The sequence below is a fragment of the Babylonia areolata genome, chromosome 12 (assembly GCF_041734735.1).
Source record: "Babylonia areolata isolate BAREFJ2019XMU chromosome 12, ASM4173473v1, whole genome shotgun sequence".
NCBI classification, from domain to species: domain Eukaryota; kingdom Metazoa; phylum Mollusca; class Gastropoda; order Neogastropoda; family Buccinidae; genus Babylonia; species Babylonia areolata.
In genome coordinates, this window is record NC_134887.1 from 27,250,292 (window position 1) to 27,272,791 (window position 22,500).

A 22,500-nucleotide genomic window follows, 5' to 3' on the forward strand; every position below is an offset into this window, starting at 1 on the left:
TAATTAACATAAATTATTGTCTCGTGTATTTCCTGTTAAATCACTTCCTTCAGTTGTTCTTCAGTGGACACAAATTAAGCTTTCTGTAAGGATACCATTTTAACAAAGTTTATGCATGACATTTCTCAAAGAGTGTGAGTGCTTTTCAATCTTATGGTTAAATTTTAGATCCTTCAGGAAATGTTCGACAACAGGTCTTTGTTTTTTTGTTTGTTTGTTTTTTGTTTTGTTTTTGTTTTTTTGGGGTTTTTTTATTCTGCATCTGTATATGAAATGTTTGGCGAGTAAAAAATTAATGGTTTGATCAAATGTATCGTCTGTGTTTGTCCATCATCCCCAAATAAAACTAATTCAACATTTAACATTAATCTACCACAATTTTCGCAATTATCCTTCTGTATCCTCTCCAAGTTTCCCAAAACATTATTGTGACAAAGTGGAATACCACAGATAATGCTGTGCTGTGTCTTCTTCACGTTCACTGAAGTTTCACTTATCACTACTCGTAATGTCCATCTTCTTCAAAATGCTTTTGGTTCGTGTTTCAGTTGAAGCTTCCTGAGGTCAGTTTAACTCACTCAGTACGGCCAGTCCTCTCTTCTCCTCTACACAGACCCCTCGGATGTCCAGTGGGTGTCCGACTGAATGACCCAACCTTTAGCTTCCGTCGTCAGAATTGTGGTATTTTTTGTCAACATTCACCTCTTCAGTATAAGAGCCTTCCACTTGCAATATTTTGATGGTGGTAATTGGGGGGTGAAACGCTGTTAACGTCGTCTCTTTCGCCGTTCGTATGGAGAGAATTAACAGCTTTCTTGTCAGTTCTGTCCTGGACTGACTCGCCGGCACGCCGATAAAGAACCGCCGGATCGAGAGAGATCGCTTGTCAACATTCTGTGGGGCATCAATGCTTGGCCATGATTTTCCGCCAATCAGTGACAGGGAAACATTATTTGTTTGGATCGTCAGCATTTCTATTGGACGAAGTGGACGACCAAGCAAACGACCCGCAGCGTTAGTTGTGAACTTTGCCGTTGATGTAAAACAAATTTTGAGCTGTAGGCCTATCGTTTGATCAGTTATCAGTCCAGATTTGGTCCCAGATTTGTTTTTCTTTGTCTGTGTAGACTTATTTTGTGTGTCTGCATGTGGGTGAATGTCATGGCGTTTGTGTCCACCAGTGTGTGTGTGTGTGTGTGTGTGTGTGTGTGTGTGCGTGCTTCAGTTTTATGTCTTTCTACTAAGTGAAAGGTATAGACGCGTGGGAGGTGGGTTGGGTGGGGGTGAGGGGGTCGGGGTGGGTGCATGGGTGTCGGGAGGGGAGGGGATGATGTGGAACAGGAGAAAGGGGAGCGTAGAAGGTGTCTTACTGTGTATGCACAAGCCGATGCTTGTGTGTGTGCATTTGTGCGTGCGTCCGTGTGTGTGTGCGCGCGCGCATGCATACTTGTGTTTGTGCTTTCATGCGTGCGTGTGAGTGAGTGAGTGTGTGTGTGTGTGTGTGTGTGTGTGTGTGTGTGTGTGTGTGTGTGTGTGTGTGTGTGTGTGTGTGTGTGTGTGCGTGTCAGTGTGTGTGTGTGTGTGTGTGTGTGTGTGTGTGTGTGTGTGTGTGTGTGTTTGGAAATATGTCATGACATTTGTGTGGCAGTATACGAGTGTGTTTATGTCTGTAAACGTGGATGTGTGCTTCGTATCAAGTGTGTGCTGTTTCATACGTGGTCAGAAGAGAGACTAAATAATAGTATGGATGTTTCAAGCGGAGGGTAGATATCTATTAAACTGATCCTTTTGCAGCAATGAAGCCATATGTATCAAGTTTTGTTGTTGTTGTTGTTGTGTTTGTTTGTTTTTCAGTTGCCCAGTGTGTGTGTGTGTGTGTGTGTGTGTGTGTGTGTGTGTGTTGGTGTGAACTGGTGCTTGGACGGAACTGAACTGCGGACAAACTGCATGCATGCATTCCAGTTCAAAGTAAAGGTAATTATTTTTACATGTGTGATATGTATCATATTTCCAGTAGATAATTACGTAGGCTTTGTGAGCCGGCACTGCAATGGAAACTGCGTATCTTTTCGATATCACCAGTCGTTTGTTTTGTCTTCTTTTAATTTCCAGTGAATACGCCGCCTGCAGCAGCTGCGACTTGAAACATCCGAACTCTGACATGTGCGTTGGACATGCAGGGAAAAACGAGGAGAGGCGAAGTCTGTCTGAAGTCTTAAGCCCACTGAATATATGATATATATATACCTACATTTTTGAAAGTTCTATGTGCGTTAGTCACGTTGGGAAAAATGAGAAGAGGCGTAGTCTGTCCGAAGTCTTAAGCCTACTGAATATATCTTCTTCTTCTTCTACGTTCACTCATATGTACACGAGTGGGCTTTTACGTGTATGACCGTTTTTATCCCTGCCATGTAGGCAGCCATACTCCGCTTTTGGTGGTATGCATGCTGGGTATGTTCTTGTTTCCGTAACCCACCGAGCACTGACACTACATGAGGATCTTTAACGTGCGTATTTGATGCTTTGCTTGCGTATACACACGAAGGGGGTTCAGACACTAGCACGTCTGCACATATGTTGACCTGGGAGATCAGAAAATACCCACCAGGCGCCGACACCGAGATTCGAACCCGGAACCCTCAGATTGCAAGTCCAACGTTTTAACCACTCGGCTATTGCGCCCGTCTACTGAATATATATATATATATATATATATATATATATATATATATATATATATATACCTACTTTTCTGGAAGTTCTACGTGCGTTGGTCATGTTGGGAAGATTGAGGGGAGGCGTAGTCTGAAGTCTTATCGCCTTGTGAATAAAAAAATTATCATGATGTATGATGGCTCAGTGGTTTAAACGTTTGGCAGAAAGGTGACGCAGTCCTGAAGTGGTGACCAGCTTGGAGGCGCGGGTTCGAACCTGCAAAGGACCAGGTTAGAAAAAAAAAAGGCGACAATACAGGAGCATCCAGGAGACATCGCACGGCCCGACTCTTAGTTTCAGTTTCAGTAGCTCAAGGAGGCGTCACTGCGTTCGGACAAATCCATATACGCTACACCACATCTGCCAAGCAGATGCCTGACCAGCAGCGTAACCCAACGCGCTTAGTCAGGCCTTGAGAAAAAAAAGGTGAATAAATAATAGATAAGCTTACATAAATAAATAAATAAATAAATAATAATTATGATATAAAAAAAAAGGTAGTAGTAATGGTAATAATTAAAAAAATAATAATAATAAATACGTAAATAAATAAGACAACAATGATGATAAATAAGCAAATAAATGTAAAACGTGAAGACATACATTCACACATACACCCACACATGCATAACAGATATGCACCAAACATGCAGTTTCACAGATATGAAAGCACAGTCAAATACATATAAACGTACATGAGCTCCAACACACACACACACACACACACACACACGACTTTCTTAGAGTGAAAGGAGTTGAGGGCCGAAACACCTGACTGAGGGAGGCTTCTTCTGTGAGGACCCTGCATTGTCCAGCCCTCCGTTGAGTTGCTCATCACTTTTGAAAGTTCTATGTGCGTTAGTCATGTTGGGGAAAAAATGAGGAGAGGCATCGTCTGTCTTAAGTCTAAAAGCCTACTGAATATACGATGATTATATAAGTTCAATTGATTTTGAGCAGGTGTTTAATCAGCACATCTGATCTTAAATCTTTTTAACTCTTGTTACTTCTCTTACATCTTGATTTCCGCATATTAGTATATAAAATAAAATTGTTTAGAGTTTACATCTGAGAGCGTAAAAAATCTTTTTAAAAAATACAGCTATGTGCGTGTGCATGCGCGTGCGCGCGTGTGTTCACTCCTTTTGTTTAATGTCTATCCACAATTTTTTTTATTGTGATTTTTGGACAAATACACACCCCCCCTCCCCCTGTCTGTGTGCATTCGCGTGTATGTGTGTAAGAGAGAGAGAGAGATCGAGAGAGAGACAGACAGACAGAGAGAATGCGTGTGCATGCATTTGGAAATGGCATGTCACTCATGTGTCAGAATATGAGTCAGTTTATATGTCAGTGAGTGTTTGCATCATATTGTGTGCTGTTTCCTACGTAGTCAGATGAGGGCTACAACCACAACACCCAACAATATGGATAAACTTTCAAGAGGAGAGCAGATATTTATGAAAGAGATCCTTTTCGCGGTGGAGAAAAAGCATGCACATGAATCAAGTGACAACATTTATGAATTTGCCCAGGCGTTCAGTGAAAGGTTAGGTGATCGGCTCACAGGTGATGACAAAGGGGAGAGTTCTGAACATTCTACGTTGAACAAACACCAACCCTGGTTTGGTTTGACTAATATGGATGCTTATACAGCACCTGTCCTCGGTCTGAGACCAAGCTCTAACCGCTGTACAGAGTCATTTGCACAACAGGCTGCCTACCTTGGTGCTCATCATTCGCTTCCTGTGTCATTCAGTCAGGTTTCAGACACACACACAAACACATAGACAGACAAAACATTTTACGTTTATGACCGTTTTCTTTATTTTTCCACGCCATGAAGGCAGCCATACTCCGTTTTCAAGGGTGTGCATGCTGGGTATGTTCCTGTTTCCATAACCCATCAAACACTGATATGGATTACAAGATCTTTAACATGCGTATTTGATCTTCTTTGTGCGTATACACACAAAGTGTGTTCAGGCAGTAGCTGGTCTGCACATATGCTGACCACCAGGCGACGTTACCGAGATTTGAACCCAGGACCTTCAGATTGAAAGTCCAACGCTTTAACCACTCGGCTATTGCACCCGTCACAGAGCTGTATCCTGTAGCTCTGGATCTACAGCCCAATTTGCAGTCTTTATCCAAAGGCTAGCATCTTAGGGTCAGACAAGGATGACCCCGCTGTGCTGCATCATTTTACTGCCAAAGATGCTCCCAACAGAAACCAGTCAAAACATGACTATGTACAAACAGGGAAAAGCTGTTACTAAAATTGACTTTTGTGTGAGCATGGGTCTGACTGCGAGATCCACAACATACAGATAGGGGAGTACTGCTGGATGGATTCTTTAGCGACTATGGGTTTGACGAATTCAAGATGTAGGAATAAATGGGTAAATAACAAAGTATGATGAAAGACTGCTCTGGGCGGTGGTGTATCACACTACTGTTTTAAACTATATAATGTGCTCTACTGCTTTGCTACTCAGAACTGTTCAGCACTGCACTAAAATATTATGTTCTGCTCTCTATTATGTAAATTGTATTACTATTATTAAACCATACAAATTTGTCATCAGATTTGTTGTACTTAAGATGACATAATCTGTGCTTATCCCAGTTCATTTTCAGACTGCTTAAAACCGATGCCAGAAACATGCAAGTACTTCCTGATAAGCAGCAAATTGCTCTCTCTCTCTCTCTCTTTCTCTCTCTCCATACACCCTGAACTGATCAACAAACACCACAGATGTTTCTTTCTTTACTTTAATGGAGTATGATATATCACAAAAAATATAGTGTTGGTGTCCTGTATATATTGATTATATATTCATTTTAATTTATTGATAGAAATCAATGTCAGGCATGATGGAAGTAACACACAAATGAAAATGTTAAAACATATTACTACTACTACTACTGATATTGACCTGTTCAATGCCTACATGACAGGTAAACCAATTGTACTGTTGTTGTGGCCAGGCTGCCGACATGATGGGTTAACCTGTCATTGGGCTTTTCTGAATTTTCCTTCAGTCAGAAAGAGAAATAGCATCATGTCTGTTGTCCAACCCAGAAGAAGATTGCATTTTAATCATGTATAAACATGAACGCAGTCCTAATGTGGTATACTGAGTGATCTGTAGCTCAAAGCAATGACCAACTGTCAGCCCAATTAGCAACTGAAGTGATCTAGCACACACACACACACACAGCAGATGACAATGAACAAACTTGGACGAGTTCAGGCAGGCAAAGCCAGATAATGATGACCCACATAATACGACAGACACCGATTGTTCAGAGATTAAGGCCAGACACGGTAGTACAAAAACGTATGAAATAAACTTGAAGTTTATGGCTTTCTGTGACATGGTATTCAAAGATATTGGACTAAACATGTCTAAAAAGGTCATTTTGTGCAATTTGTCATGACGGTTTCCATGGAAACGAATCCAAAATGGCCAACAACAACAAAATTAAAAGCTTCGAACTTCGGTACCTTTATAGATATGTTATTTCTGTTTGTTTTATTTGATTTATTTGTATTTGTTCTTTATTATAGTGCAGTGGTATTTTGGAATTTGAATAAATACATTTTTTTTTTGTTGTTGTTGAAATGTATATAAGTTCCCTGACTTTTTTTTTTTTCCAAATGAGTGTATATTTATTCTTTTACTAGTACTATATAAACCACCGCACTATAATAAAGATGAATACATAAAGAAAGAAAGTACCAAGTTTGAACATGCTATCTTTTAAAGTTTTTGAGCATTAGCATTTTGAAAAATGGTATTACGAGGACAAAACACAAAACAGAAAACAGGAAAAGAAAGAGATGTGCTTGTACTCACAAGAAATCACACATGTTGATGCTGTTTGAAGCTTTATTTAAGTGCATATATTACCCAGGTGGAACGGACTATAAAGATTAGATGTTGAAGAAGCAAATTATGCGAAAAAACGAAAATCACAAAAAAATCATGATTTTGGTCAAAATTTCACTACCGTGTCTGGCCTTAATGCATGAAGTAATATATCACATGAGCATAAAAATGTTGGAAAACTTCATGCAAAGCATGAAGAGCATGGTCATGGGAGTGGCTGTGGGAAAGGGGAAAAGAAGGGACAGGGTTAGGGTCTTAGATGATAGCACATGTTTTGGAATTGTTCCAAAATGTGTGGAGTCTAATTGTTTTAACTGTTATTTTAGTTATGTTAGAAACTTGGATACTAGGACTTCATTTGGTGGGGGTTTCTTTGTTTGTGTAATTTATTTTTTGTTGGAACATTAACAATGAAACAGATACGTTTTATGCACCAAGAAATGCAAATCAACATAGCCCATAACATAACCTATAATTTAAAAATAAAATGTTTTCAATAAAAAGCTTAGTCAATTCCCTTGCAGAAAAAAACATATGGTTTGCATATGATGCACACAAAAGCAAGCATGTAGAATTTTTAGATAAATTACTCTCTTTTTCTCTGAAAAGTCCTTGGCAGGGCTCTACAGCAAGAGTTCTGTTTCCTTGGCAGCGCATGTCAATGTTAAGTACTCAAATGACATAAATTCTCTATTCAGTTAGTTCTGACCATAAACAATGACATACAACAACACATAATGAGATACAAGGAAAGATAAAAAAAAAAACCCAACCCTTTACCAAACCATTATTATCAACAATATATCACTGTATGCTATATTTAATGTATTGACAGAAATCTGTACACGTATGGTAACATGTAAACACATAAATAATAATAATATACATAGTTTTTCTATGGCGTGATATCCAGCACCAATGCTGCTCAAAGCGCCTTACATCATAGCTGACTATAAACGCCTTAAAAAAAAACATATCAATCACCATCTGACAATGGAAAACATCCAGTGTGTTCATATGAATGCAAAAGCACACTTAAGATTATAAAAGCTATGAAGTAAATAAGGCTTAGATTAAAACAAAATGCATTTCATAGAAAACACACACACACACACGCACACACACACACACGTGTGCACACACGCATGCGCGCGCGCACACACACACACACACATAAATGTCCCTCCCTAACAGACACACACACACACACACACTGACATTAAATATCAACATTGAAAATTGCTATTTTGATGTTGTATGGTCAGTGTTCTATTTTCACCTCCCAATGATTCGATTGTGAAAAAAACACACCCAAAAACAAGCAAACGAACAAAAAAAACCCAAAAAAACCCCACCTCACAGTTACTATGTGTGTCAAGATTCAATCACAATCATGATCAAAAACTGCTGAATAAAAAACAACGCAACTAAGATAACATTCATCAAAAATCAACTTCAAAATTATCCACTGTGTCAACATGTTTTAGCCTGATCCAAACTGAACAAAAGTGCAACTATTTTAGCATGAATTACTGTTCAATGTAGATTAAAAAAATAATAATAAAAAATTAAAAAAATCAAAGGTGAGAGAAATATCTGGCTCAGCATGCACAGGAAAATGAATGCTGTGTGTGTGGTTCTTCTAAAAACACTTTGACAAGTCTTGCAAACAACATCTTGCAAGTGCTTTGTGAACAAAGTGGAGTGATGGCCTGGAGGTAACGCGTCCGCCTAGGAAGCAAGAGAATGTGAGCGCGCTGGTTCGAATCACGGCTCAGCCGCCAATATTTTCTCCCGCTCCACTAGACCTTGAGTGGTGGTCTGGACGCTAGTCATTCGGATGAGACGATATATATATATTTACAAAAAAAGTTTGAAAAAACATTTATAAATACAGATTATATATTATATCCCAAACAAATGCATTCAAACATCTTCACAAATAAGACACGAGATGACTTTCCTGACACATGACACATAATCATAAAACAACAACAAACAAGAAGAGCACAAGAAAAACAGACAAGAACAAGTTTTGTCTGCGAGAAAAATCCATGTCTCAGTCATTTATCGTTTAAGTGCTACACGAAAAATATAATCTGTTGCAAATTGTTTTCCCTCAACCATTTCTTGGTTGTCACTTACACAGACATGAAGACGTGACAGAAAAGGAGAGAAAAATTCATTAAAAAAAAAAAAAAGCAATGTAATCCTCTACAGAAGACAAATCCAAGCAAGAAGGTAAAGCAAACTGAAAACAATACAAATACCTTGGTGCACATACACACTTTGTCTAATTTTTTTCTGGCCATGTCTTCCATCCCGTTCACATATTCTTTGTATAGCACTCTGTTCAAAATGAAAGAAAAAAAAAAAGAAAGAATTAAAGGAGTTACTTTCCACAGACACTGGTCCTCTCATCTGGTCTTCTTTCAGAATTAATTTCTAATGCAATATACATCAGGCAAAAGTTCAGGAGGCAGAAATCACCTCCATACAACTGTTACATATGTGTATACATACTTCTTCAACCACCACCTTATCCTCTGGCTCACTCACTCATTCACACAATGTGGACTTTGTGCCTTCAAACAAACAAACAAAAGGCATGTCATGTGGCCTTTCTGCCTTCAAAGAAACAAACACAAGGCAAGTCTAAGTTTTTGATGATGGCAGATTCACAGGAGGGAGGCACTTTGTCTGTCACTGTAACTGAGCGATTATTGTCGTCAGTAGGGGGGCTTAGCATGTGGTGCCCTGTGTGTGCTGAATCAAAACAGGCACTACTGAAGGCCACAAAAAGTGATTTAACAGCAGAACAGGGTCTCCTCCGATGTGTGACCTCATGGTGACACACCTTTCAAAGCTCCCTGTGAACGCTTAAGACTGCTGCAGAACAAACCCTGGTTTGGCTGTATATTCAGAACAAGCAGTGTGGAGGCTTTGAAATATTGCAGGAGAGGCTGAAAGAGTTATGGTTTTAAGTTCCATAGCCTTGTTCACCCAGGGCGGGCAGTGAATTCATGGACTCAGTGTTCAGGACTCGGCACAGGAAGAAGGGACCCAACCCTCTCCTGACGCCGTTTTATCCTTCTCCAACCAAAGTAAGGTACCCATTCACACATGTTTAAGTGGAGTGAGGAAAATCATGAGTAAAATGCCTTTCCCCAAAGGACAAAACACCATGCCAAAACGGGGCCTTGAACCCTGATCACTGGTGGAACACTGGATCAGATCAGTACAACACCTGATCCTGCCTCTAAACAGGAGATGGCGCAGCAAAAAACAACAACAAAAACAACCCCCCCCCAAAAAAAAACAAAAAACAAAACAACAACCAAACAAAAAATAATGAAAAGAAAGGCAAGAGCACTGTTCCTAGACCTTCAGGAGGAAGGCCAGCGCTGCCTTGGCCGCACCAAATGCAGTGTCATTCTCACTGCCCCCCAAAACAGAAAAGCAAGTGTACACTGTTCCCAGACTTTCATCAAGGCCAGCGCTGCTTTGGCTGCCCTGAATACAGCGTCACTCTTGTTGCCTCCCCCCACCCCCCCACAAAAGAAAGGCAAGAGCACACTGTTCCTAGACCTTCAGGAAGGCCAACGTTACCAAGGCCATGCTGAATGCAGTGTCACTCTCATTGCTCCCCCCCCCCCCCCCCAAAAAAAGAAAGGCAAGAAGAAGCACACTGTTTCTGGAATTTCAGGAAGGCCAGCGTTACCTTGGCAGCACAAAACACAGTGTCACTCTGCCCAAAAATAAGAAAAGCAAGAAAACAACATTCCTAGACTTAGGAATTCCAGTGCTGCCTCGGCCATCCCAAACGCAGCATAACTCTCGCTGCCCCATCCCCCAAGAGAAAGAAAGGCAAGAGCACACTGTTCCTAGACCTTCAGGAAGGCCAGAGCTGCCTTGGCCGCCCCGAACGCCGCGTCGCTCTCGCTGCCCTGCACAAACTCCATCTCCTCAGAGGCCGCCAGTCTCTGCTGCAGCCGCCGCAGCACCAGGGGGTTCTGGGCCAGCACCGAACCTGAACCCACAATCCGTTTCACTCCCCTGGCCACCAGCACCTCTGGGGGCAGCAGCCTGAGGATGTTGTCCACAATGCCCTCGGAGGCTGCCCTGAAGAGGGCGCCCAGCGTGGCGTTGTGGGCTGAGATCCCCGTCAGGGAGGCCTGGAGGTCCGGGTCGTGGCGCTCTCCAAACAGCGTGGGGGACATCCTGAGGGTGCTGTCCTCGGGGCTTTCCTGCCCGAGACGCAGCAGCTTCTCAAAGAAGGCGCTGTCCAGCATGTTACCCAAAAAGCCTGAATGAATGACGGGAAAAAGATCAACAATATTATGTTGGTCATATAGAAAAAAGAAAAAAAAGAAGATTTTGTTTTTTTTTTTGTCAAACAAGATGGCATGTGAAGCACAAGAAAAAAAAATTTTTTTAATTTTTTAAAAAGCCGGTGTTCCATGACTGAGGCCACACACAAAAAACCCCCACCAAAACCAAAGAAACCCACAATATCATGTTGGTGGTGGTAGGTTTCTTTGTAGGTTTTTTTTTCAACAATATTTCTCATGAAGCCTGTATGATAAGGTGTTGAACTATAAATCCTGCAGAAAAAACAGACAAACAAGCACTACCTTTTTTTTTTTTTTTCATGATGGTTGTGTGATCATGTGTTTAATATCTTGTAGCTAAAAACTGAGCATTACAGACACAAAATCAACATCATTATGTTTGTTGTTGTTGTTTTTAATGAATGTTTCATAAAGGCTATGTGATTGGGTGTTTAATATCTTGCATCTGAAAACTCAATAACACTACAGTTTTTTCTTTATGGATATCTATCATGAAGGCTATGCAATCAGGTGTAATCTTGTATCTGAAAATCCTGCAGAACAGAAATACAATCAATATTACTTTTTTTTTTTTTTTTTTAATGAACATTCATACTCAGGGCTGTAAGATTAGGTGTTCAATATCTTATACTTGAAAACATTGCAAAACAGAAAAAAAAAAAAAAATCAACATAATATTATTGTCTAAAAAACACAACAAAAACATTGTCATTGTTTTTTGTTGTTGTTGTTGTTGTTTTTAATGAATATCTGTCATCATGACTGTCTGATTAGGTGTTCAACATCTTCTGTCTTAAAGCCATGCATAACAGAAAAAAAAAATCAACAACACAATGGTTAAACTGTTCTTTTACGAATATCTATCATGAACACAGTGTGATTTAGTGATGAGTATCACACAGAGCCAATTCGCTATTACGCTGCAGCAACAGACTCACTTGAGTCACAACTCACAGCTCTGAGCACAACCACTGGTGCTTTGATTAAATCCTGTTGGAACAACGCCTACTTCATGATCAGCATTTTCAACTGTGCACTGCATCTGTAATCAGAGCTGCTTTTGCTCTGAAAGGTCAGAATGCCATGACAAAAGGGTACAATGATCAGAACACTTCACAAGAAATAAAGCAAACATGTGTATATTTGTGTGTGTGTGTGTGTGTGTGTGTGTGGTGTGTGTGTGTGTGTGTGTGTGTGTGTGTGTGTGTGTGTGTGTGTGTGTGTGTATGAGTATATATATGTATATGTATACGTGTGTGCATACAGATATACATATACATACATGTACTTATTAATCTATCTATATATTTATTCATTTACTGTACAATCTTTTGTCTTGTTTATTTCTTACTGAAAAAGCAATGAACTGCTTGCAAGTGTGTGTGGAGTAATTGTGTGCCGATCTGTGGGTGGGTGAAGTGAGGGTTAGAAGCGCCAGGAGTATTAGGAGTGTTCATGTAATTATAATGTGAGTACTGTTTTCTAAATCTGACTATTTGGGATGGAAGCTTGTGCAATGCGGGCTGAGGGAAGTGGTGTTCTCAGAGTGTGGGGTGTGAAGGTGGAGCTGGGAATGGATGTATTTGTGGGTTAGAGATGGGAGAAGAGTAATGTGTGTGTGTGTGTGTGTGTGTGTGTGTGTGTGTGTGTGTGTGATCATATTTTAATGTATATACTGCCTGAACTCAGTTGCACCTTTCTCAGTTTTAGTCTATTTACGTTTTATTCTAATGTTTCCATGTTTTCACATGTCAAATAGTGAATTTCTGACAATAAACCAGTCCGAACTCCATGCCAATCTGTGTGTGTGTGTGTGTCTCTCTCTCTCACACACATCATCCAACAAAGTGATAATATGGAATTTATTATTTTATTTATATGAAGCCTTAAAAAGACGTGCAGTTGCTGTCAGTAAAATATATATTGCTTTATGAGATGTTTTTTTTGCATACGATTGCGATTATAACTTATTGTTCAGGCCCCTTCAGAATGGGCCAATGGTCTTCTGAATAAATACCATTTCATCTCATTTCATTTCATTTCTCTCTCTCTCTCTCACACACACACATAAACACACACACACAATAGCAAACACACATGCATCTGTACATCAGAATTTCCACTGAACCAGCATCCCATTTTTGTATTTTTATTTATTTATTCTATTTACATCGCTTTTTATCACAACAGATTTCTCTATGTGAAATTCGGGCTGCTCTCCCCAGGGAGAGCGCGTCGCTACACTACAGCGCCACCCATTTTTTTTGTATTTTTTTCCTGCGTGCAGTTTTATTTGTTTTTCCTATCGAAGTGGATTTTCTACAGAATTTTGCCAGGAACAACCCTTTTGTTGCCGTGGGTTATTTTACGTGCGCTAAGTGCATGCTGCACACGGGACCTCAGTTTATCGTCTCATCGAAATGACTAGCGTCCATACCACCACTCAAGGTCTAGTGGAGGGGCAGAAAATAGCAGCAGCTGAGCCGTGATTCGAACCAGCGCGCTCAGATCTCTCGCTTCCTAGGCAGACGCGTTACCTCTAGGCCATCACTCCATTTTTATGCCAGTAACTTCACACAAGTTATATTTGTAAACTAAAGACCCAGTTGAAGCGGGTGTGTACAGATGAAAGGGCAGCAGCAACAAAAAAAAGTAAGTTTAAATAAAAATAAAAATAAAAAAAAGGAAAGGACCCTGCACATCAACTCCTGTCTCTCAAAACGTACCTCTTCCACCTAACATCTCGTATCGACTGATGTGCTTCTTGAACTTCTGCTGGCTGTGTGAGTGCATGTGCATTTGTTCATGTGTTTGTGAATGGTACATCATATATAAATACATACATATTTATGAATGTATAACTTTCATTGTAAATGCCATGAGTTCCCTGCACTACGAGGCGTGAATATCAGTCTGGATAATCATTATCATTCAAGCAGAGGGAATACCGAAAACAGTAAAAACAGAATTTGCCGAGACAGTTATAGATAGACCTTCTGGAATAAATTTCATTCTATTTTAGCGTGCCCAAGGTAAAACTTAAAATTTGAAACATACTTTGATAACTAGCTCAAAAAAAAAAAAAAAAGATAGGTATTTATGATGATGAGCTCTACCTCCTTAGCACATGGGTCCAGAGCACTAACAATTAACATGACTGGGGGGGGGGGGGAAGAAGGTTACAAGAATTAACAACAGAGGGCACTATAATCAAGACCTGCAAGCAAGACAAATGGAGTGTGTCAGTGCCGCACACACACACCACACCATACATAAACACACACACCACACACAAACACACAAAGACACCACACACAAACACACACCATACCATACCATACACAAACGCAGTCACTACACACAAACACACACCACACCATACAAGAACACACATGCACACACAGCACACATAAACACCACACACACACACACACACACCATACACGAACAAACACCCACACAAACATTTTTTTTTATTACATACACATACACCACACACACACACACACACACAATACACACCACACCAAACACAAACACACCACACCTCACACAAACACACACACACCATACACACACACACTACACCACACAAAAACACACACCACACTATACTAAAACACACACCACATACAAACACACCACACACAAACACACCACACCATACACAAACACACACCACACACACACCACACAATACACAAACACACCCACCACACACACTACACCAAACACAAAAACACACACCACACCATACACAATAACACACACAAACCACACACAAACATAACACACACCACACACAAACACATACCACACCATACACAAACACATATCACACACAAACACACACCACGCCATACACAAACATACACACACTATACACAAATACACCCACCTTACACACTACACTATACACAAATACACACACCACACCATACACAAACGCACACACTACACACAAACACACATCACACCATACACTAACACATACACCAGTCACACACACCACACCAGTCACAAACAAACACCACACACATACACACACCACACCATATACTCACCACACACATACACACACCACACCATACACTAACACACACACTACACTCAAACACCACACCACACACAAACACACACCATACCACACCACACACAAACACACACATCACACACCACACCATACACAAACACACGCACACAACACTATACACAAACACACCCACCACACACACTACACTATACACAAACACACCCACCACACACGACACCATACACAAACACACATCACACACAAACACACACCACACCATACACAAACACACACCACACTATACACAAACACACCCACCACACACACAAATACACAAACCACACCATACACAAACACACACACCACACACAAAAACACACCACACCAATCACAAACGCACACCACACACAAAAACACACCACACCAATCACAAACACACACACACACCACATACACACACACCACACACAAACACACCACACACATACACACACCACACACACATACACACACCACACCACACACACACACACACACACCACACCACACAGCAAACACCCAGAACATCCACGACAACCAGACCTGCACAGACCAGCACAACTCACCCAGCTCCTCCAGCCACCGTTTCAGCAGCTTGATGAATGAGGTCAACACGTTCCCACCATTCAGACCCGCCACAACCGCCAGCCGAGTGCTGCCGAAATAGGGCACCACCTCCACCGCCTCCCCCAGCTGCGTGTCTGACTGGGCGTCATCGTCCACTTGCACGCTCAGCTGGATGGAGGTGCTGATGTTCAACACTGCAAGGGAGAGCACAGCATCATGTCTTTAACTTTAAGCTGGGAGTGACTGACCTTTTCGCATTACTGCTTAAACGAAGTGCGCCGTCTTTATACAGAAATGAAGGGAAAAAAAAAGGAAAAGAAAAAAAAGGAAGTTAAATTGACAAAAAGGAAATACCCTGTGTAAAACAACAACAATGGCATACAGTTATTGTCTCTTGACACATGCATGTATGTATGTGCACACACACACACACACACACACTTATAAAAACACACACATGCACACACACACACACACACACACAGATGCACACACACGCATGTACATATGTGCACACACACACATACATTTATAAACACACACACACACAACACACACACACACACACAGACGCACACACACACTGACTTACACCTACACACAAACACATACACACACACATATAAATTCTACATGCACGAATATACACACTCACACATAAACTCACACACACACTCGTATGCACACACAGACGCACATAAGCACACACGCCCATCCACAAGTTATACCCACACGACAGATCATAACAGGTATCATGGAAAAAAGCAGTACAGAGACAGCCAACAGGTCAGGAAAAAAATCTAATTTCATTGGCGGCAGTGTTGCTTAACTCTTTCCATACGAACGGTGAAAGAGACGACGTTAACAGCATTTCACCCCAATTACCACCATCAAAATATTGCAAGCGGAAGGCTCTTATACTGAACAGGTGAATGCTGACAAAGAAAACCACAATTCTGACGACGGAAGCTAAAGGTTGGGTCATTGAGACACCCACTGGACATCCGAGGGGTCTGTGTAGAGGAGAAGAGAAGACTGGCCGTACTGAGTGAGTTAAACTGGTAGGTTTTGAGAGCTGTTCTTAACATGAAATCAGACTGCATGTGGCAGATTCCATACTGGAGCATAATAAAGACTGAAGGAGCTGTGAAACGCACTAGTCAGAGCCCTTGTGAGCCTATCCAATAATGTTCTGCTTCACTCAACGGGGACTGCAGCATCAGCATAGAAATGGCTTTTGTGTTCTCTATGCATGTAACCTGCACGTGATCCACACTGCATTTGTATTGTATTGTATTGTATTGTATTGTATTGTATTGTATTGTATTACTCTTTTTGTCACAGAAGCTTTCTCTGTAAGAAATTCAGGCTGCTCTCCCCGGGGAGAGTGCGTCGCTACACCTAGCACGCCATCCATTTTGGGGGTATTTTTTCTGCTTGCAATTTTATTTGTTTTCCTATTGAAATGAGGAGTTTGTATCATACTCCCAGTTTGGTTAAATATGTCCTGTATTGATTGCGATGCAAAACAGGCCTATCTGTTTGCTCTTCTCGGCCAAAAATTTTTGCCGCAACTCAGTGATATGACATCTCGCCATTAGACTGCCGATTGCTAGACAATGAAATGCCATTTCCAGCAGCATTGTCAATGGTCGCCATTTTTCAGATAATTGACATTTTCAGTTTACTATGTCTTTGCCAACCTTTGATGCATAAGAAATTCTGTTTTCATGCATGTTTGTTGTTTGTTGATTTCCAGGACATTTTCGTCTCTGGATTCAGATATCTTACATCATTTGCGTCTGTTTGTGACGTTTAATTTGATGTTTTGTTTTGTGAATTTCACCTCACTCTTCTGCTGTCCTATGGTCGTTTTTTCTATAGAATTTTGCCAGAGACAACCCTTTTGTTGCCGTGGGTTCCTTAATGTGCGCTAAGTGCATGCTGCACACGGGACCTCGGCTTATTGTCTCATCCAAATGACCAGTGTCCAGACCACCACTCAAGGTCTAGTGGAGGGAATGAAAATACTGGCGAACATGGGATTCGAACCAGTGCGCTCAGATTCTCTCGCTTCCAAGGCGGACGTGTTACCTCTAGGCCATGACTCCGTGAGTGAAGCGTAAGTCACACACAGCAGTCATGAACAACTTCCAGACAAACTCACTGGCATCGCTAGGCCTCTGTAAGGCTGCCAGGACACTGCACTGCATGTCTCCCAGGGCAACCAGGACAGGTGTCCCTGCAGGGATGTGCTCCAGACCCTGCTGAAGGTGTCCAGCCACCTGCCCTGCCTGCCGCACCTCCGGCAACACCTCCACTGGGAAACCACACGACTTCAGACTGGAATCAAATCATGTATCAACAAATCATTATACATCAATAAATAAAGTTTTGCTTCAGTTATTTTAAAGTTTAGTTTCAAGTAGGCGTCAAAGCTCACAGAAAGTTTTGTTTTAGTTTTTGTTTTGTTTTGTTTTTAATTTGATATGGATACATATACAGCACCTGTCCTCGGTCACAGACCAAATCTAAGCGCTTTACAAACTCGGGGTCGTTTGCATAACAGGCTGCCTACTTGGGTAGAGCCGACTGACGGCTGCCGTTGAGCGCCCATCATTTGTTTCCTGTGTCATTCAATCAAATTTCAGGCACACACAAATACACACTCAGAAAAACATGTGACAGTATTTTTTAAGTTTCCTCCCCGTCCAAAAAAAAAAAAAAAATAAAAAAAAAAAAAATTGGGGGGCTCAGGAGGAGAAATGCCTGAGGTATGCACAGATCCACACTACTGGTCAGACCTTGAGAGCCTGTCATAGGTGTACATATAACATTAAACTAAAATGAAACAAACAAACAAAATAAGCAAACTTAATACATAAACCAACCTAGAACAAAAAAATGAAAGCTACACAGAAGGAAAATAATTGATATAAATACAAATAATAATAAAATAAATAAATAAATGAACTGACAAATAGAAAAAAAAACAAAAAACAAATCACAAATAAACAAAATGTCTTATGCCACCTAGTTAGCTTTCATTTGGATTCAGTCTCAATTATCTAAAAATGTTCTGGAATAAATAAAACAAACAAACAAACAACAACAACAACAAAAAACAGACAAGCAGAGAAACTGACATAAACAAAAGGCATTACATGTCAACAGGGTTTATCTTTTATACCTTCATCACTTCAAAATGTTGTGAAGCACAGATCATGAGCACACACACACAAAAAAAGGAGGAGTTTGTATTATACTCCATGTTTGGTGTTTACATATACTTACCATGTCAAACTGATGCAAACTAGGCCTATGGTTTGCTCTGTTTGGCCAAATTTCGCGCGGCTAACAGTGAAAAGACGCCCCTCTTAGTCTGGCCCGAAAATGCAGTTTAATTTTTTTTTTTTTTTTTTTAGCAAACAGCAGGAACGACAAGCTTACACAACGTTGGCTAATCCCTGTCAGCATGAACAGAACAGTCTGGTAGTTTTGGCCTGATTAACACTGATGGCACCACCAAATTATGTGTGCTAGTGCTGCCAGGCAGAACGAGCACCGCAATCAATACAGGTCAGAAGGAACAGAAACACCTGCAGGACCAACACAGTCTTCACATTAACACCTATGAGAAAGGATTATTGGAAAGATTAATGAAAGCCAAGGTACATTCAAAACTGGGGCAACAACTGCTCACTGCCTCTGAATAGAGTCTGCAGCAATGCAGGTCTCCTCTGGAGTGTGGCTTTATGGCATGGCGACCTAACATTGATAGCCACTTATATACAAGCCACACACACACACACACAATCGCACACGCACACACATTACTTGCACCATGCACCCCCACACCCCCTCAAACACACACACACACAATTCCCCACAACTACAAACACCCAAACTTGAAAGAACACAGCTGCACTGTACATACATGTCAATGTTCCACGATCTGGATGGCACGCTGTAGTAGCCAAAGCTGGCTGCCAGTTGGTCGGACGTGACGGGTCGCTCCAGGTCACAGATAGCCGCCACCACAAAGTCCATGACGGTGCCAGCACAGGTGAACTGTTCCTTTTCCAGGTAACACTGCTCGTTCTGAAGCAGCCACAGAAGCGTCACACACCCGTAGCCGGACGCCACACGGAGGCTGGAGTCCGGCTTGGGGAGGCTGGACAGGAACTGCTGTGAACAGCGCTGGTCCTGCCATGTGTAAAGGTGACTCAGGTTCCTCAGCTTGATGTGACGGGTCTGGTCGTCAATCGACTGCCACGACTTGCTGCCTTGCCACAGCAGCAGTCCATGCATCTGGCCACTGACTCCTATAGCTTGTACCTGCAGGCACGTTTTCACTTCATGTCATCGTATATGTGCATGTGCTTGTTTCCTTAGTTACAGCTAAGAGGAAATGGGAATGGTATGGATATATATATATACATATATAGGTAGATAGATAGACAGATATAGATAGATCGATCTGTATATATATATATGTGTGTGTGTGTGTGTGCACATGTGTGTGTGAGTTCCTTAAAACTGCAGAGAATTTCAAGATAATGCAAAAAAGTTATGTCCCCCAAAGTTCAGAAAACAACATCAATCTAAGCTAAACAAAAAACCAATAACAACAACAAACACAACAAAAACTAACCAGTCAATAAACAAAAAAATATGTCGTATAAGTTTGGACAAAAAGCATTTCTTTATCAATCTTAACTAATCATAAAAATGCCCGATCCTGACATACAATAATAAAACCAACAACACCACAGCCACTATCAGGAACAATAACAGTTGTAACAGCAATATTTACAAAGCTAATAATAGCAATCATGTTGATGAATACAATGTCATAATCAAGCCATCACCAATGTAAACAATGTAGAAACATGTGTGCACGGTCAAATATGGACAGGCTTCACCTGATTCTAATCTGAATCATTCACCACACTTGCATACGTATCAGTATAGACGTAAGGATGCTCACATGTAATGATGTATGAAGAGCGTGTATGCGCATGCACACACACACACACACAGACAAAAAACTAGCACACACACACACTCAAACACACGCACTAACACACACAAATTCACACACACTCTCTCTCTCTCTCTCACACACACAAAAACTCTCCTCCTCCCACACATACCATCCCCCCCCCCCCCATCTGCCTCCCACCCCCTGTCCACACACACACACACACCTTGACTTGGTTATCAGAATCCAACTGACGCAGGGGTGAATCTTTATTCATTCATCTGGAAATTAATTGTGCAATAATACACACACACACACACACACACACACACACCAGAAAAAAACTTTCAGTTTCAGCCCCCGTCTCCCTCAACACACACGCACCTTGACTTGGTTATCAGGGTCCAACTGACGCAGCCCTGAATCTTCATTCATCCATCTGGAAATTAACTGTGCATAACACACACACCCACATACACACACACATACCCTTTCAGCCCCAACCCTCCACCCCTCAACACACACACACACACACCTTGACTTGGTTATCAGGGTCCAATGGACAAAGGTCTGAATCTTTATTCATCGACATGGAAATTATTTGTGCATCACACACACACACACACACACAAAACACACACATACACCCCATTTCAGTTCCAGCCCCCTTCTCCCTCAACACACACACACCTTGACTTGGTTATCAGGGTCCAGCTGACACAGCCCTGAATCTTTATTCATCTGGAAATAAATTGTGCATTAAATACACACACAACCCCACCCCCACACAAACACACACCCCCTTTCAGCCCCCCTTGCCCCTCCACCTCCCACCCATCAATACACACACACTTTGACTTGGTTATCAGGGTCCAACTGACGCAGGCCGGCCTGCAGCGCCGACCAGATGGTGAAGGGGCACTGTTCCTGCCTCTCCTCGCCCGCACTGCTGGGCACTGATGCCAGCGAGGGCACCGTCACATTCTCCACCACTCTCCCCACCGCATCCACAATGGCCACCTTGATGGAGGTCGTGCCAAGGTCAATGCCCAGCGTGTAGGGTTGAATGAACGGATCCATGTTCATTGTGTGCTCCAGTCTTGTCGCTTTTGTCACAGTATCTGTCGCAGTATATGTTGCTGAGTTATATACAGAAATTTTTATTTGTACAAAACACAATGTGATATTTAATTCTATCATCTGTCAAAATGCAAAATAAACCAGTGCCTATGAGTATGACTAAAATAGTTTGCAAAACTGCTTATTGTGAATTCAGTTTACAAAAAAAAAGAAAAAAAAAGAGTATTATTAATCCAATTACTAGTTCTTGAATACTATAATGAATATTCCCAAACCTGGAAAAACATGCAAATGTGCATGTGTCCTCCTGACTCCCCTCCATATCAAACACACACACACATGTACACACACATGTAAATACACATGTAAACTCGTGCACAAATATACACACCCACACATGCTGATGCCAAAAAACAATTAACACTGATTTAAAAAAAAAAATGTTTTATGCATATATGAAATGTATTCATATAAACATAAAATGTATGTCATAATTAATGTAACAAGGCATCTAAAATTAAAGAATGAAATACCAGTCAATGGAGATAATGTTATCAAGTAAATAGAAAATATAAGTATATATTATGGTATGATTTGGAGGGTTGGTCTTGGGGTCAAACGTTTAAATCTCCACTAAGCTGTTTGGTTCAGGCGGATTTTACCCTTGGAGTTAATTAACTTTGGTTCAGAATCCATTCCTTACAGGTATTTTGAATGAGACTGCAAACTGAAGTTCTGTATGTCAATGTATGCACACATGTTAAATTATTATAGAAGAGAAGGCCGTCTGGCTTGGCACAGATGATAGCACATGATGGATGACACATTGCA

General features: G+C 41.2%; 1 protein-coding gene across 4 annotated transcripts in view; it reads right to left on the minus strand.

Moving 5' to 3' along the window:
* Positions 1–10,306: 10,306 nt before the first annotated feature.
* LOC143288485 (sedoheptulokinase-like) overlaps positions 10,307–22,500 on the minus strand; it is a 13,166-nt gene continuing 972 nt past the window's right edge. For all 4 annotated transcript variants that reach the window (XM_076597040.1, XM_076597038.1, XM_076597037.1 and 1 more), the window contains exons 2-6: positions 21,442–21,710; positions 19,543–19,943; positions 17,773–17,948; positions 15,605–15,799; positions 10,307–10,920 (exon numbers count right to left, since the gene is read on the minus strand). In XM_076597040.1, the coding sequence (XP_076453155.1) occupies positions 10,499–10,920; positions 15,605–15,799; positions 17,773–17,948; positions 19,543–19,943; positions 21,442–21,675 (1,428 nt within the window). In that variant the 5' untranslated portion in view covers positions 21,676–21,710 and the 3' untranslated portion in view covers positions 10,307–10,498. The remainder of the gene's footprint in view (positions 10,921–15,604; positions 15,800–17,772; positions 17,949–19,542; positions 19,944–21,441; positions 21,711–22,500) is intronic.